The sequence below is a fragment of the Chiloscyllium plagiosum genome, unplaced genomic scaffold (assembly GCF_037043375.1).
Source record: "Chiloscyllium plagiosum isolate Xiang-an unplaced genomic scaffold, Cpla_swu_hap1 HiC_scaffold_43, whole genome shotgun sequence".
Lineage (NCBI taxonomy): Eukaryota > Metazoa > Chordata > Chondrichthyes > Orectolobiformes > Hemiscylliidae > Chiloscyllium > Chiloscyllium plagiosum.
In genome coordinates this window covers 1,200,470-1,216,708 of record NW_028270181.1, presented here as the reverse complement: position 1 = coordinate 1,216,708, position 16,239 = coordinate 1,200,470, and the positions used below count along the sequence as shown (strand labels likewise).

The 16,239-nt window shown below is 40.1% G+C and overlaps 1 protein-coding gene across 2 annotated transcripts in view; it reads right to left on the bottom strand.

The window, feature by feature from the left end:
• Positions 1-16,239, bottom strand: part of LOC122541951 (wings apart-like protein homolog) — a 209,272-nt gene that overhangs the window by 43,225 nt on the left and 149,808 nt on the right. For both annotated transcript variants that reach the window (XM_043679247.2, XM_087982429.1), the window contains exons 10-12: positions 14,534-14,645; positions 12,585-12,685; positions 10,014-10,090 (exon numbers count right to left, since the gene is read on the bottom strand). In XM_043679247.2, coding sequence (XP_043535182.1) covers positions 10,014-10,090; positions 12,585-12,685; positions 14,534-14,645 — 290 coding nt within the window. The remainder of the gene's footprint in view (positions 1-10,013; positions 10,091-12,584; positions 12,686-14,533; positions 14,646-16,239) is intronic.

Genomic DNA, 16,239 nt, shown 5'->3' with positions numbered 1-16,239 from the left:
AAAAATAGGAGCTAACAGGAAGTTGAAATCATGTCTGATTGGAAGAGTTGCTCAGCAAGACTCCTATTTATCACCAGGTCCTCTGCTAGGTTTATGCAGGAGTGTTTGTCTACAGGGGAAGAGATGTGAATGTGTGACGGTATACATTACATCACCTAATTTTCCACATGACCAAACACTTGTAGTGAGTGCAGAGTAGATTATAAAACTAGAAGTTAGTAGCAACAGCAATGAAATTTGTAATGAAACTGAACATTGATAAAGCCTCTCAGAATCACCATGAAATATTCATCTGTTCAGAGAAGAAAAAGAACTACAAGAACTGTAAGAATTCAAGTATTTAAGGAGCATAGTGTCTGCACATGGAAGATGCTCCAAAGAAATAAAAAGCATAACAATGGGGTGGGCCACATTTAGTAAGAAATACTTGGCAAATAACAAGTTGCATGAATGACACAGTCAGTGACTTGCAAAGAACTTAGTTTGGAGCGTTGGTTTGAATGGATTTGAGACTTGGATCTTAAGACAGAGGAGTCAATTTGACATGTTTGGATGAGAACAAATAGGATCATTTGGGCAGAAAAGATAACACATGATTGAATGCTGCGGGTGATCATGGACCTTGCCGAACATAATAAAGAACAGATCTTTTTAGAATTTGTTCATGGGACGTGAACATTGCTGGCGGTACCAGCAATTATTGCTGTGGGTCTGAAGTCATATGTAGCCCAGACCAGATAAGGATGGTTGATTTAATTCCTTGAATGGCATTAGTGAACCAAGGTGCCATTAGACTAGCTTTTAATTGCAGATCTTTTTACCAAACTCTATTGTGTTCATGTTGAATTCAATACAAATTGTGCCATCTGCTGTGGTTAGTTTGGAACCAACTGTCCCCAGAATATTAACGTAGGGTTCAGCATTGTTAGTCCAATGATATGACCTAAGCGGCTGGCTCCTGCAGGTGGACTAGGAAGGGACATTATGGAAAAAGGATTTTAAGAAAGTGGAGTAAGGATGAGAATGCCAATGAAAATTGAAGAAGTTGTTGATAAATGAAAAGACTGATGCCACAAAGTAATATGAGAAAAATCTATAAACTGTGGACCAGCCTTCAGGCAGGACATGCACAATGAGCTATATTAAACTGTACCAAGATTAATTCTGAGTACCTGATAGGAATTCTGTACGTTTAGTTGGCTATAATAGAGTGCCAGTTCCAGCATTATTTCTAATTTTATAATTTAATGCATAAATTAGGCTGCAATAAAACTGCTGGTTGAGTGTGGCTAGTTTCTGTTTGAAAGGAGTCGAGTTGTAAAATAATAATATTTGGGAAGATAGCTAAAATAGTTAGTATAAAAGGATTCAAAATACTCCTATAAAACCTTGGTTAGACTACAGAAATGTGTACATTATCTGCACCCTTTATTAAAAAGCAGCAGTAGTGAAGGTGCAAAAATATAATCTACAAATTTGATAAGAGATTATGTACTCAGCAGAAAGGACTGAACAAGCTAAGATACATTTTGAGAAAAACATTACTAAAGGGTTCGTTGGGTTTGATGTAGGGAGATGTTTCCACTTGTTGGGAAGTCTGAATTTTGTACAAGTCTCAAATAAATTAGTCACAAATTCACATGAAACCTTTTTACCTAGTGGTTACCTGTGTGGAGCTCACTGCCATCTATCATCTGACAAATCTATCAGAAACTCGGTTAAGGAGTAGCTAAATAGCTGCAGAAGGGAGAAGGGTTCCACTGAATGGGTGAGCTGAAATACATAGGGAGGAGGTTAATGGAATGTATACACTGGTACAGACTCATTTCGGTCAACTGGACTGTTTCTACAAAAAAATGAATTTACCTAACGATTTTACAGCATGGTAGCTGACAAATTAGTCCTTCATACCTGTGTTAATTGTATGTTAATTTTTGTATACAATGGAAGGACAGTTGTGGTTGCACAAGAATATAGAAAGATGCACTTAGTGAAACGTGGAGTGATCAAATTTGGATTGGTGGAGGATGGTACTGAAGCCAATGGGCCCTCTGCAATAAACCATCTAGCTGAGTATTTTGAAAGAGCTGTCCAATTAGTTCTCCTTCCTCATATGATGCAAAAACACACAGGTACCCCTTCTAATCCCATCTTCCTGCACACAGCCCATTACCCTGCAGCTTACAGCATTTAGAGCATAGATTCAGGCACTTTTAAAAAGTGAAGGAGAGCATTCCGTATGCCTTCTTTATATCATTGTCTACCTGCACTGTGACCTTAGGGACTTGTGCACTTGCATGGCAAAATCTTTCACTTTATCTCCCCTTCTCAATATATTCCCATTTATTAAGCAATCCCATTTACTGTTTGATCTCTCTAAATGCATTACCTCAGTTTTCAGAGTACTCCACCCGAGAGACTTGCCTGCCTGTTCCACCAATTCATCTGTATCATTTTGGAGCTTAGTTATCTCTAAACTATGACTAGATCAATTTTTGTCCACAAATTGCCCAATTGTGCCCGTCCCACATTCAAGTCAAAACCATTAATGTATAAAACAAACAGCAGAGATCCCAACACTGCGCCCTGCTGAACTCCACTTGAAGCAGCTTTCCATTCACAAGAGCAACTGTTGACCACTAACCTTTGTTTCATTTTACGAAGCTAACTTTGAATCCAATTTGACTCATGACTCCGTATCCCATGGGCCTTTGCTTGATTAACCAGTCTGCCATTTGGGACCTTGCCAAATGCCTTACCAAAATCCATGTAAACAACATCATTCTATGATCCTCACTGAATCCTTTCAAGGAAGTTACAAAGAGAATTGATTAAATTTGTAAGGCAGGACCTTCCCTCAACGAAGCCATGCTGACTACAACAAGCCCATGCCTTTCGAATTTTATTTTATTTGATCTCTCAGGACTGATTCTAACAATTTGTATAACAAAGTAAGGCTAACTGGCCTACAATTATTTGGCATTTCCTTTGCACTTATTTTAAATAATGGAACTAGATTTGCATTCCTTTAGTCCTCATTATTGGAAAATAATTCTCACAGCATCTGCTTTTGCATCCCTGACCTCCTTCAGCATCCTTGGGAAAAATCCATCTGGTCCTGGTGACTTGTCCATTTTTAAGCATTTCAACTTCTCTACCATTCATAGAGTTATAGAGGTCTCTATGAATGGAAACAGGCCGTCAGGCCAACTTGTTCATGTCACCAGTTTTCACTATTGAAACCAGTTCCATTTGCTTGTGCTTGGGTCCATATTCCTCCATTCTTATTCCACCCCTATTCTTATCTCAATGTTTGGTTAAATGACAAAATTTACTCACTTCCACCATTACATTTGGCAGCCAGTTCCAGACAAAATTGCCCCTCCTCCCCCGGAACCCTTTTCTATCTCTCCCATCTCATCTTAAACCTATGCTCTCTAGTTTTAGACTCCCCTACCATGGGGAAAAGCTGTAGGATATCTCCCTTATCTATGCCTCTCATGATTTTATGGACTGTTATATAGTCACCCCTTAGTCTTCAGGGAAAAAAAGTCCCAGCCTATTCAATCTCGCGTTATAACTCAAACCTTCCAGATCAGGTAGTATCATAGTAAATCTTTTCTGCAGTTTTTTAGTTAATAATATCCTTTATATAGTAGGGCAACCAGAACTGCAAGGAGATGTGGCCTCACTAGTATCTCGTACAGCTGCAACAAAATGTTCCAACTCCTATACTTCAATGCTCTGACCGATGAAAGCCTTCTTCACTACCCTGTCTACCCGTGACTCCATTTTCAAGGAGCTATGAACCTGTACCTCTCAATTTCTTTCTTCTATAACACTTCTCAGGGCCCTATCACCCACTGTAAAGGAAAGGCTGCCAGCATTCTCAAATATCCATCCCAACCTGGTAATGTTTTTCTATAACCTCCACCATTAGGGAGAAGGTACAGAAGCCTGAACACACGTACTAGCTGGTTTCTAAGCAGTTTCTACCCTACTGCTGTTAGAATACTGAATGGACTCAAACTCTTAGCATTTGCCTGTACCTGTGTTTTGGTTTTTGCTGCTGTTTATCTATTATTTACTTATCTATGCTACTTAACTCTGTGATCTGCCTGCATTACTTGCAAGACAAAGCTTTTCACTGTGCCTTGATACATGTGACAATAAATTCAATTCAATACCTTGCACTTATCTAAATTAAACCCCATCTGCCATTCTTCAGCCCACTGGCCCAGTTAATCAAGATATCACTGCATTCCCAAATAACCTTCTTCACTGTCCACTATGTCACTGATCTTAGTGTCATCCACAAACCACAACTCCTAAATTCTCATCCAAATCATTTCTATAACTGAGAAACAACAGTAGTTTCAGCACTGATCCTTATGGAAAACCGCTGGTCACAGGCCTCCAGTCTGAAAAACAAACATTTATCACCATCCTCTGTCTAGTACCATGAAGCTAATTTTGTTTTGAATTGCAGAACTCTCCCTGGATCCAGTGAGATTTATCTTTGCTCAACAACCTGCCACACAGTACCTTAGCAAAGGCTTTGCTAAAGTCCATGTAGACATCTGCCACACTGCCCTCATCTACTTTCTTGGTCACCCCTTCATAAAAACTCAACCAAATTCATGATACATGATTTTCCATGCACGAAGTCATACTGACTATCTCAAATCAGTCCTTGCCTCTCTAAGTGCGTGTAGATCCTGTCTCTCACAATCCCTTTTAACCAATTACCCAGCACAGACATTAGGGACAACCAGTTCCCAGGCATTTCCCTGAAACTTTTCTTAAATAACGGCACAATACGTCCTTCAGGCACTTCACCCATTGTTGTCAAAGATAGTAGAGGCCCCACAACTCCTTCCCTAGCCACCCACCAATTCCTGGCAAACACTTCATTAGGCCCTGGGGATTTATCTACCATAATGCATTTTAAGATTTCCAGCATCTCCTATAATATAGACCCTCTTCAAGACAGTATTTATTTCCCCAAATTCTCTCGCATCCATGCCTTTCATGATGATAAATACTGACGAGAAACATTCAGCTAGGATTTCACCCAACTCTTGTGGTTTTCCACATAGATGACCTTGTTGATCTTTAAGAGGCCCCATTCTCTCCCTAGTTTCCTTTCTTGTTATGATTATTTTGTCCAATATTTCATATTGCTCCCTTTGGATTACAAGATCGACATAGCCCCTTCCTTTGTGAATATGGAGACAAACAAATCCTTTAAAATTCTTCCCATACACTCTGCATCTTTACACAAGGTTTTATTCTTTATCTGATAGGTCTCACTTTTTTTAAAAACTACCCTTCTGGTCTTTATATACTGGTAAAATATCGCTGGAGTTTCCTTTATCTTGTTTGCTGATATTTTTTCATGCCCGCGTTTTGTTTTTTTTCCAAACTGATCCATGTGCTTTCTACACTCATCAAGACTATCTGTAGTGTAGAGTTTTTTTTCTAACTATCACAAACATCCTTTTTCTGCTTAATCTTCCCCTGTATTTTCCAGGCAACCATGGGAGTCTAGATGTGGCAGGTTCATTTTTATTTACGCAGGTGACAAACCTGCTTTATGCCCTAAGGATCTCATGTTTTAGCGCCTTTCCCGGGTTCACCACTGATTTATCCTTCAGCAGTCCTGTCCAGTCTATCTCAGCCAAATCACTTTACAGTTTTATAAATTTCACCTTCCCTTAGTTTAAAACTTTTACTTCTGATTTACCTCTGTCCTAAGAATACTAAATCTGAATTGTAGTCAGAATTCTTGATATGATACACACTGTCACTTTGCTCAATTGCCCATCTTCATTTCTCAAAGCTAAATTCGGAATGGTGTCTATTCTTATTGGGCTCACCACAATGTTTAAAAATATTTTCCTGGACACAGTACATGAATTATTCATCCTCAATGTGTCTCATATTATCTGAAACCCAGTTGATACTGGGATAGCTCATCTCCTATTATTATTGCCCTCTAATTCAATAGGCTGAAGTTTGTCTACATGTTCTTCTACCTCCCTCTCACTATTTAGGGTTCTGTAATATTAGGACAGTAGTGTAACTGCCTTTAATTCATAAACTCAACCCATAAAGCATTATTTGTTAAACGATGTGGTACATGCCCTTCTCATATCTGTAATTGATTCTTTTACAAATAATGCTACCCCCCCCCCCTCTTTTTTTGTCACCCGTTCTATTCTGCCTGAAAACTCCATCTTTGGGGATAGTGAGTGTCAATTCTGTCCCTCCTTTAGACAGATTTCTGTTATAGCAACAACATTATGCTGTCTTCTGTCTATCTGAGCCCTTAATTCATCAGACTGGTTTCTAATACTCCTTATATTAAAGTATAAGCAGCTCAACCTCATCAATTTCCTTTGCTGAGTGTTATCCTTTTACATACATAAGGCTTAGCCTCCCTGAGTTACAAGTATATTACATGCTCTTAACGATTCTTCTTGTACCTTCTCCTTTTCTTAATTCATCACATGACTGTATTTAGAGTCATAGAGATGTACAGCACGGAAACAGACCCTTCAGTCTAACTCATCCATCCCGACCAGATATCCTAAATTAATCTAGTCCCATTCGCCAGCATTTGGCCCATATCCAATTCATATACCCATCCAGATGCCTTTAAAATGTTTTACTTGTACTAGCCTCCACCACTTCCTTCAGCAGCTCATTCCATACACACACCACCCTCTGCATGAAAAAGTTGCTCCTTAGGTCCCTTTTAAATCTTTCCCCTCCCACCATTTCAACTTGCCTTCCTCAGTTTTGATATTAGTCCATCATCTGTAATACTACCATCATAACCCATAGTTTATTGGTCTTTTTTCCCTCTTATAAACTCTATGATATTTGCTGACCTTGCCAGAAATTCTTAAATCTGTTTCTATTACTTATTTACCTTGGCCCTATCTTTTACAAATCCTTCAATACTTCTTTCAGCCTCTCTGTATATTCCACCTTGGATATTCATCCTTAATACAACTCATTACAGCCAGGCCCTATATTCTGAGGTCACTGAATAAAGTTTTATATTTCTCTGCAATTGGCAGTTGTCCCTTCAGCTGCCTGAGCCACAAGATCTGGAAATTACACATCAATCCCTTCTCTCTTTTAGAACTCTCTTGTCAACTTACCTGTAATCAAGCTTTTGGCCTGTTGCCCAAATCTTGCTGCAAATGACCTGGGATCAACTTTCATTATAACACTCTTGTAAAGCTCCTTGTAACATCTTATTGTACTAGAAGTATCATCTATATACAAGTTGTTGCTTCCGTTTAATAGAATAGTTCGTATTTCCTTTTTCTGGAAAAGCACATCAGAAAATGCAGAGTACATTTGTGTTTCAGGATTTTCTGCTATTGGATGGAGTGCCACTCAGTGGTTAAATGTAGAAAACCGGCAGAAAACCCATAAGTTATCTGGCTCAAACTGAACAACCTCTTGATGAAAAGCAGGTGACTGGCCCAGATTTTTCCCTCAAAGGAGTTGGGGGGTTCAGGGGAAGGCAGAGAAGAAAAAGATAACTAAGGATTAAGAAAAAGACTGAAATTTAACAGAAGTATGTCTGCAAATCTGTAACAGGAACCAAGTGCATTGACTGTTAATCTAGACGTCAGACATAAAAAAACTAGGCAACTCTGATGCTGCCTGACTGACCCCCACATTCCTGTTGGAAGAGCTTATACTCAAAATGGCGAATCTCCTGCTCCTTGGATGCTGCCTGACCGACGCCATGCTCATAACTCTGATCGCCAGCACCTGCAGTCCTCACTTTCTCCAACTGGAAATCAAGTGTTCTTTTGTAACTGCATTCTTAATGCCTGACTAGGGTCAGGTACTAGAGACCAGAGATGTAAAGCAAAGAAGAAATGATTCCATACTGTGGCTGGGCCAATTCGAACCTGCTGATGCCAGTTACAATTGGTCAGCTGTCTGTGTCTATCAGAGAACAGTTGGTGGCACAGAAATCCCATTTCAAAAGTCACCATAGTGTACAATAGACAAACAGTAAAATAGAACAAAGAGCGTAACTATTCAGCAATCAAGTCTTTTGCAGAAAGCCTCAAATTCTTTAAAAATCAGTGCTGATCAGGAGAAAAAGAAATCAAAATGAAGAGACAACTAAAACTTCAAGTTTGCATTGTTAAATTCATTATTCTGACTTAAAGCCTGCTGGGTTAATCACAGAGGAAATTCACTCAGCCACAATTGGATATTTAGCACAGAGAGGATGAAGCATACAAACCGATTGTGATACCTACTCTGTGGTGATAATCAAGTCTTGGTTCAGCTGCTGTGGCCCAAATGGAACAGAAAATACATGCTTGCCTACTTTAGCACTGCTGCCTCACAGCGCCAGAGACCCGGGTTCAATTCCTGCCTCAGGTGACTGACTGTGTGGAGTTTGCACATTCTCCCCGTGTCTGTGCAGGCTTCCTCTGGGTGCTCTGGTTTCCTCCCACAGTCCAAAGATGTGCAGGTTAGGTGAATTGGCCATGCTAAATTGCCCGTAGTGTTAGGTGAAGGGGTAAATGTAGGGGAATGGGTCTGGGTGGGTTGCTCTTCGACGGGTCGGTGTGGACTTGTTGGGCCAAAGGGCCTGTTTCCACACTAAGTAATCTAATCTAATCTAATCTGCCTCTTCCTCCTGTACAAAATCTGGTTTTCTAGTAAAAGGGTAAATTGTATCCATAATATGTTCACAAGAATGAAACTGAAAATTATATAAATTCACATCCCATAAACAGCCCAATGAAACACCGGTTAGCATGAAAGAGTGTGTCACCTTTACAGGCATAGGTTCACAGTTCAGTAAACCCATTACACCCGTGTCAACTCTCTGAAAAAATATTTAAATTCAGTCCCATTCATCAATCCTTTTACAGTTTTTCTTTTACGAATACATAGTCACTTCCTTTGAAACCATTTCAGCTCTACTCCCATCATCAATTCCAGCAAGAGAACGCATACTGCTATTTGTACAGAAGTATATTAAATAGAGCGCCAATGTACGGTAGCAGTGACAGTCGCACAACACTGCTGTGGTACGGAACCCACAATCAAGGGACTCTCAATCAATATATTAAAAAGAAAATCAAGCAAGTAGGATCCTGCATCTACACAGTGAACTGAACGATTTCCCACCTTAAGATTTCATCACTTGACGTTGTATAGTGTGTAGATGAACAAACAGGAAAGGCAGCCACCTTCACTTAGCAAGGTTTACAGTGAACAATGAATCAAGGAATTAACAATTAGGATGTAGGTAGTGGGGGTTGTATGAGATACTTGTTACATACATATCCAGAAACTCTTGTTGATATGACTGTGCACAATACAGGTCAACATAGAATGCTTATTTTTGTCCTAAATCAAGTATTTTTGTTGTCCAGCTACACGGCTAATGGCTTGCCTAAAAACAACCAGAGTAGTAACTGTCAGAATAAACACAGATCAAAATCAAATTTGGTTTCTCCCCAAAAGGAGGGAAATTTGTTTCGATATCTGAAACTTCTGAAAACAGAACTGTAGTTTCTCCAAGTCAGGCACTGTAGTAACATTTCTCAAGTTTGGAAACAGAAGGTTCAGGTGGTTAATGAAACGTTGATCTCGAACAAGAATTTATAACAACTGGTTGCCTCCTCTGTTTGGAGGGGCAATATGATTAAATGCAATTTTACATTTAGTGAGTGGCAGGATACAGGGTAAAGGCAGTTTAAAAAACAGAAATTGCTGGAGAAACTCAGGTCTGGCAGTACCTGTGCAGAGAGAAACAGAGTTAACGTTTCAAGTCCAATTACCCTTCTTCAGAACTGAAGGATAAAAACAACATCCAGGGTCCATCTTAAGCATCACACATTATGTTTTTATTCCCATGATAATTTCCTATAAACCCTTTTTTAAAACTTGCTGCACTGTAATTGTAATCTTGTGAAAACCATTCATTCAAAAAATTACTTACGGTACACACTTACCTAGCAGAAGAGATGATGAGCTGGGAGTCTTTATACGCAATAAGATAACCCTGGTTTTCTGGATTGTGAACGGTAACCTGATGAGAAATAAATAAATTAAACTGTGCAAATTAGTGCAGGGGAGATGAGAGAGAGGCAAAGATAGGGAATGGAGAGCAGAGAGAGGGGAGAGGAGATAGAGGGGGAGAGGAGAAAGCAGGTGGGGGGGAGAGAGGAGAGGAAGGAGGGAGGGAGAAGACCGACAACACGCTGTGTACTAATACTATAATGCACCAAGAACGTGGATATCATTCAGGTTTCAGCTAACAAGTGGCAAGTAACATTTGCGCTACCCAAGTGCCAAGCACTGACCATCTCCAACAAGACAGAATCTAACCATCGGCTCTTGAAATGTAATGGTGTCACCATCACATCCCCTATAATTAATATTCTGAGGAAGGCAGGAACAGGATACTGATTAGGAATGATCAGCCATGATTATATTGAATGGCGGTGCAGGCTCGAAGGGCTGAATGGCCTACTCCTGCACCTATTGTCTATTGACTACCACTGACCAGAAACTAAACTGTACTAGCCATATAAAATAGAGACCACAAAAGGAGGTCAGAGGGTAGGAATCCTGCACTAACTAAGTTGCCTCCTAACTCCCCAAAGTCTAACCACTATCTATAATTGAGAATACTCCTCAATTGCCTGGGTTAATGTGGCTCCAACTGCACTCAAGAAGCTTGATACAATAATCCACGAAAAAGCAGCCCACTTAATAGGTGACATCCACAAACATGGACTATCGCCACACTGAAACTCAGCAGCAGCAGTATGTACTAAAATACACTACAGAAATTCACAAAGGCTTCTTAGATAGCACTTACCAAACAGGCAACCACTACTATTTAGAACAACGTCAGCAATGTGTGAAAACACCACCACCTTAAGGGCAATTAGGGCTAGTAATAAAACGTTGGCTCAGCCAGCAATGCCTAATTCCCACAATTGAATATAAAAAAAGATAAATGCAAAGTCCAATTCTCCGCATAATTGCATGACAAGATTACACTAGTGGATGATTGTGGGGTGGGTGAAGCTTAGTGCCCTTGGCCTGGCTAACAAACATACTTTGATGTTGCACAAACCAACGTTTAAATGGCTCGGTAGACAGTAACCTGTCAGACATAAGGCCTCTGAAGGTCAATCAGAGCAAAATCATTAATATCCAGAAAGCTCTTTTTCAATTGTTCCATCTACAGAATACTGGTACACTCCTGACTGTGAAAACAATTTCACAAAATCACAATGTGTGCATGATGGTATGTATGTTGCGTTATATTGTCACAAAATTATTTTCTTTATCTGTTTTAAATATTCACTGCGATACAATAATTGGAAGAACAATTCTCATTGTTTAATCGCTTACTTTTTTTTAAAACACTACAAGCAGTACAGTTACTCCCTGTGCACATTCAAATACAAAGAGAACTTTGTCCTGGCAAAGTCTCCATTAACCAAATGAGTATTCAAGCTCAGTGTTGAACTTTTGCATCAAAGACCGCATTGCCTACAACAAAATACAGAATGGAATGGTCGGACAGGCATTGACAACCCGCCTCAGGCGACTGACTGTGTGGAGTTTGCACGTTCTCCCCGTGTCTGCGTGGGTTTCCTCCGGTTGTCCGGTTTCCTCCCACAGTCCAAAGATGTGCAGATCAGGTGAATTGGCCATGCTAAATTGCCTGTAGTGATAGGTAAGGGGTAAATGTAGGGACATGGGTGGGTTGCGCTTTGGCGGGTCGGTGTGGACTTGTTGGGCCGAAGGGCCTGTTTCCACACTGTAATGTAATCTAAAAAAAACCCCAAGTCCTGAAAGTGAACACCTGCCCTTACTTTAAATCACCAGGTAGCACCTCAGATCTGATTTTGTTTGGCAAGTTTTCCTACAACATTCCTACTACATAAAAGCCGCTACATGACTAACCTAGACAGAGACTCATTGGAGCTCACCCAAGTATTGCCCATCTGAAGCATTACTGAAGCACTGGAGAGAACCTAGCCAGAGATTTTATCCAAACCTCAGGGTTCACTTCATTTGCTGCTGATGCTGTGAGGAAGTATTTAAAGTGCCTGATTTAGAGAGGAGATGACCAGGCTATTACAACCCAGGATAACTTCTACCAACAATTATTTAGTGTTAGACAGGTGCCAACAAGTGAACTTTGCCTCACCTGGAGTGAGAAGATTGTACTTAGATCTGTAATACAGTAAAGCTGCTTACTCCACTCAGTAAACAGAGCAGTATTTGGGGCATGATATCTGAATGACATTTCAGGAAGCTCAGAAGTAGCTTTACGTTGCTAGCATCCTGTGATATCTGAAAGCAGCACATAAGCCCTAGACAGGGTCCATTATAGATGAGGCATAATTTTGTGCTGCCATGCGACTGCCAACGAGAGACAGTTCTCAGGTGAATTCTCTACCTCTTTTGCATTCACATCCATCAGGCTTTCCTTAGAAACTCTCTGGCCCTTTCCAAAAGTCAAATTGACATCTGGCACTGTTGACCTGTGTAATACTTACACTCTCCAACACACGTAAACAACGTTCAGCACCCCATAGTGATGCAACCAATTTGTCCTGCTCTTCATCCTCCTCACCCAACTGCTCCACGCATTCTTTTACTGTTGATGCAGAAAGAAATTGAAGTAGGTTAGGTGGGTTTCACCTTCTCTTGAATCAAGTACTTTTAGGTCATAGCACAAGGGAGACAAATCTCATAACAAAATCCTGGTGCCAGAGTCCAAAACAATCACAACAGACACACGCAGCAAGCCAAGGCTTAAAAGCACAGGCATCAATATTTTTCTTGTTTTAAATAGTCTTAATATTATGATGCACCTAACTTACATTTCCTAAATGTTTAGAACTACATTGACTTTATTCAACTTATTACAGCTGCTCTGTTGTCACTAAAATTGAATGTTTTTTTCCACAATTTCACTGAACCATGTCAGCCCAGGCAACATTCAAGTCAATCTCCAGTGCAGTCACATCCTTTCTATAATGTGGTGACCAGAACTCCACAGCACTCTGCACGTGGCCAAACCAATGTCTTAAATAGCTCCTTTGTAACTTCCCTACTCTTACATTCAATTCCTCGACTAAAGGTAAGTACCCGATATGCCTGAAGTATTTAACCAGTTTGCCCCTACTGCTTTTTCAGGGATCAATGGACATGCACACCAAGGTCACTCTGATCCACTGCACATCCTAAGATGTGGTAGACCATTTAATATATACCGTTTTGTTCGTCCTCCCAAGATGCATAACCTCTCACTTTACAGATTAAATTCCATTTGCTACTGTTCAATCCATCTGTGCAGCCATGTAATCCAAATCTCATCTCCTGACTATTTACTACACCAGCAATCTTGCATCAAGCATGAACTTACTGAACAAACCTCCTACATTCAAGTCTACATTATTAAAATTCCCACAAACAGTAAAGGACACAGCAAAGAACTCTGTGATATACCACTGAACAGAGTCTTCCAGTCACAAAGATAACTGTCAATCACCACCCTCTATTTCTTGCCAATAAGCCAATTTTGGGTGCCTTTGCCAAAATGCCCTGAACCCAATGGGTTCTTACCTTTGTGACTAGAATCCAATGGGTTCTTACCTTTGTGACTAGAATCCAATGGGTTCTTACCTTTGTGACTAGTTTTCCAGGTGAGACCTTGTCAAAAGCCTTGCTGAAGTCCATGCAGATTATATCAACTACACTAGCCTCATCGACACCTAACTACCTCCTTGCAAAACTCAATGAAACCAGTCATATGCGATCATCTCCTGCTAACCACCTTTGATCAATATTTACCTCAGTGGAGATTACCGTTTGTCCCATAGAACTTTTTCCAATCACTAAGGTTAGAAGTTGGATATCATTCAGGACAAAACAGTCCATTCAATTGGCACCACATACACAAAACTTAACACCCCCAGCATCAATGCTCAGTAATAGTAGTGCGTAACACCGAAAAGATGCACTGCAGAAATTCATCAAAGCTCTTGAAAACCCACAACCATACCATCCGGAAGGTTGAGCATAAATACATGGGAACAAGATCTTCTTCAAGCCACTGACCATCCTGACTTGTAAATATATCACTGTTTCTTCAGTGTCAGTGGGTCAAATTCCTAGAATTCTCTCCCTAACAACATTGTGGGCATATCTACACCAAATGACCAGCAGTTCACAAAGGCAGCTCACCACCATCTCAATGGCAACTAGAGATAGGTGATAAATGCTGGCCCAACCAGTGACATCCACATTCCATGAATGAACAAGAAAAAAAAATTCCCTTGTACAACTGGCATCATACAACTGGTATCATTGTGTGTTTAAAAATGGTCTTAGAAAGTGTCTTGAGATATTTTATTGTATTAAAGACTCTTTACAAACAGAAATTCTTGTTAGTGGTCACTCTATCTAAAACAAAGAGCAAGCATTCCAGCCGCTCTCATACCTTTATCAACAATGTGATCCAATCCTCCCAGGAGCCTGAGTTCCTCCTTAAACCAATCTCCTGCACGTTTGGATGTGAGTGAAAGCAGAGTCTCCATGGCCAAATGTCCAGTCTGTCCAAAAGAGAAAAATACATCTAAAGGCATAGCTCTGAAAATCGTATTGCAAAAAGGGACAAACCAAATTACACAACTTTAAAAAGGATCAAATCCCATTTAACCGTAGCTGTCGTAATCCACAGCCATTCCACAACAAACAATACACTCCCTTCCCTTGAAAATCCAATTCCGCCTAAGTTCTCAGAGCTATCATCATTTTTGTTTTGAGATCATAAAACAGATTACAGGCTACATTAGCCAACATCTTAGGACCAAAGTGGGTTTGATTCTTTCCTCACTGTCATCTTGTAGGCCCACTTCTTATTGCTAGACCGTGGTTAGTGTGGCCCTGATTTCCTGTTCAAAACTGCAAGAGGATATCAGTAGATTGGTTAGGTGGGCAGAGCAGTGGCCAATCCAATTGAAACTCAGCTGTGTGGGGTAATGTCTCGTTAACCCTCCCCAAGTGCAAGGGGTTACACTGCATGAACCTGGAACATACTGAAGATCAGAGGGACCTTGGTCTGCATATCTACAGATCCCTGAAAGTAGCAGAGCATCTTAACAAGGAGGTTAAAGAGGAATACAGGATAATTGCTTTTAATAGGAAAGGCACAACATGCAAGAACAAGGTGATTATGATAGAACTGTATAAAATGCTGGTTAAGACACAGGTGTGAGAAGTTGTGGTCACCACAAGACAGGAGGGATGTGATTGCAATAGAGAGTACAGAGGGTCTCAAGATATTGTATGGGCTGGAGGATCTGAGTTTTGAGGGAAGGTTGGAAAGGCTGGGCTTGTTTTCCTTGGAACATTAAAGATTGTAAGGATATCTAATTAGAAGTGCATAAGATCATGAGGGGCACAGATAGGGTGGACAGGAAGGCATCTGTCAGCACTTTCATTAGTAAAGGGGTCAATATCCTGGGGAGTAGGTTTAAGTTAAGAGACTGAAGGCCAAGAGGGGAGTTGAGGAGAAATATTTTAATTTATACGGTAGTGAGAGTCAAATAACTGCTTTGTAAGGGGGGTCAAAATCTCTTAATACTTGCATAGTATTCAGATATTAATTTGCATTGCCATTTCCCCCAGGGTCATTAGCCCAAATCTGGGATTAATGGGATTAATGTAGCCAGATCTTTGTTGACTGGCACAGATACAATGTGCCAAATGACATGAGGTATAAATCCATGCCCAAATTTACAGGTTAAAAGGAGACTGGTGTAGAGTGAAAATGCTATTAGTTGGGCATGTTTTAAACACAAATATTACTTTTTCCTTTCAAATTCGATTGGGCCTATTGTCTAAGTTTTTCCCTCACTTCTAATCTAATGAATTCTCTGTTCCCTCCAGTTTAATGTTTTTGGACATACAGAAAACTTAGAACATTTACCCAAGTATTATGCTTAATGGTGGCATCTCTGACAATCCATATCAGTCTGAATGTTGCATTTAAGCAACTGTCCTGAAAACTCTCACTCAAATGTTCATTATAACAATCTACCCACACTGACAAGAAAAATCAACCTTTATCTCGATCAACCTTTCTTAGCAAACACTCATTATTTTTGTAATGAAACAACATATCAGTGAAACTCTGTTAACAAT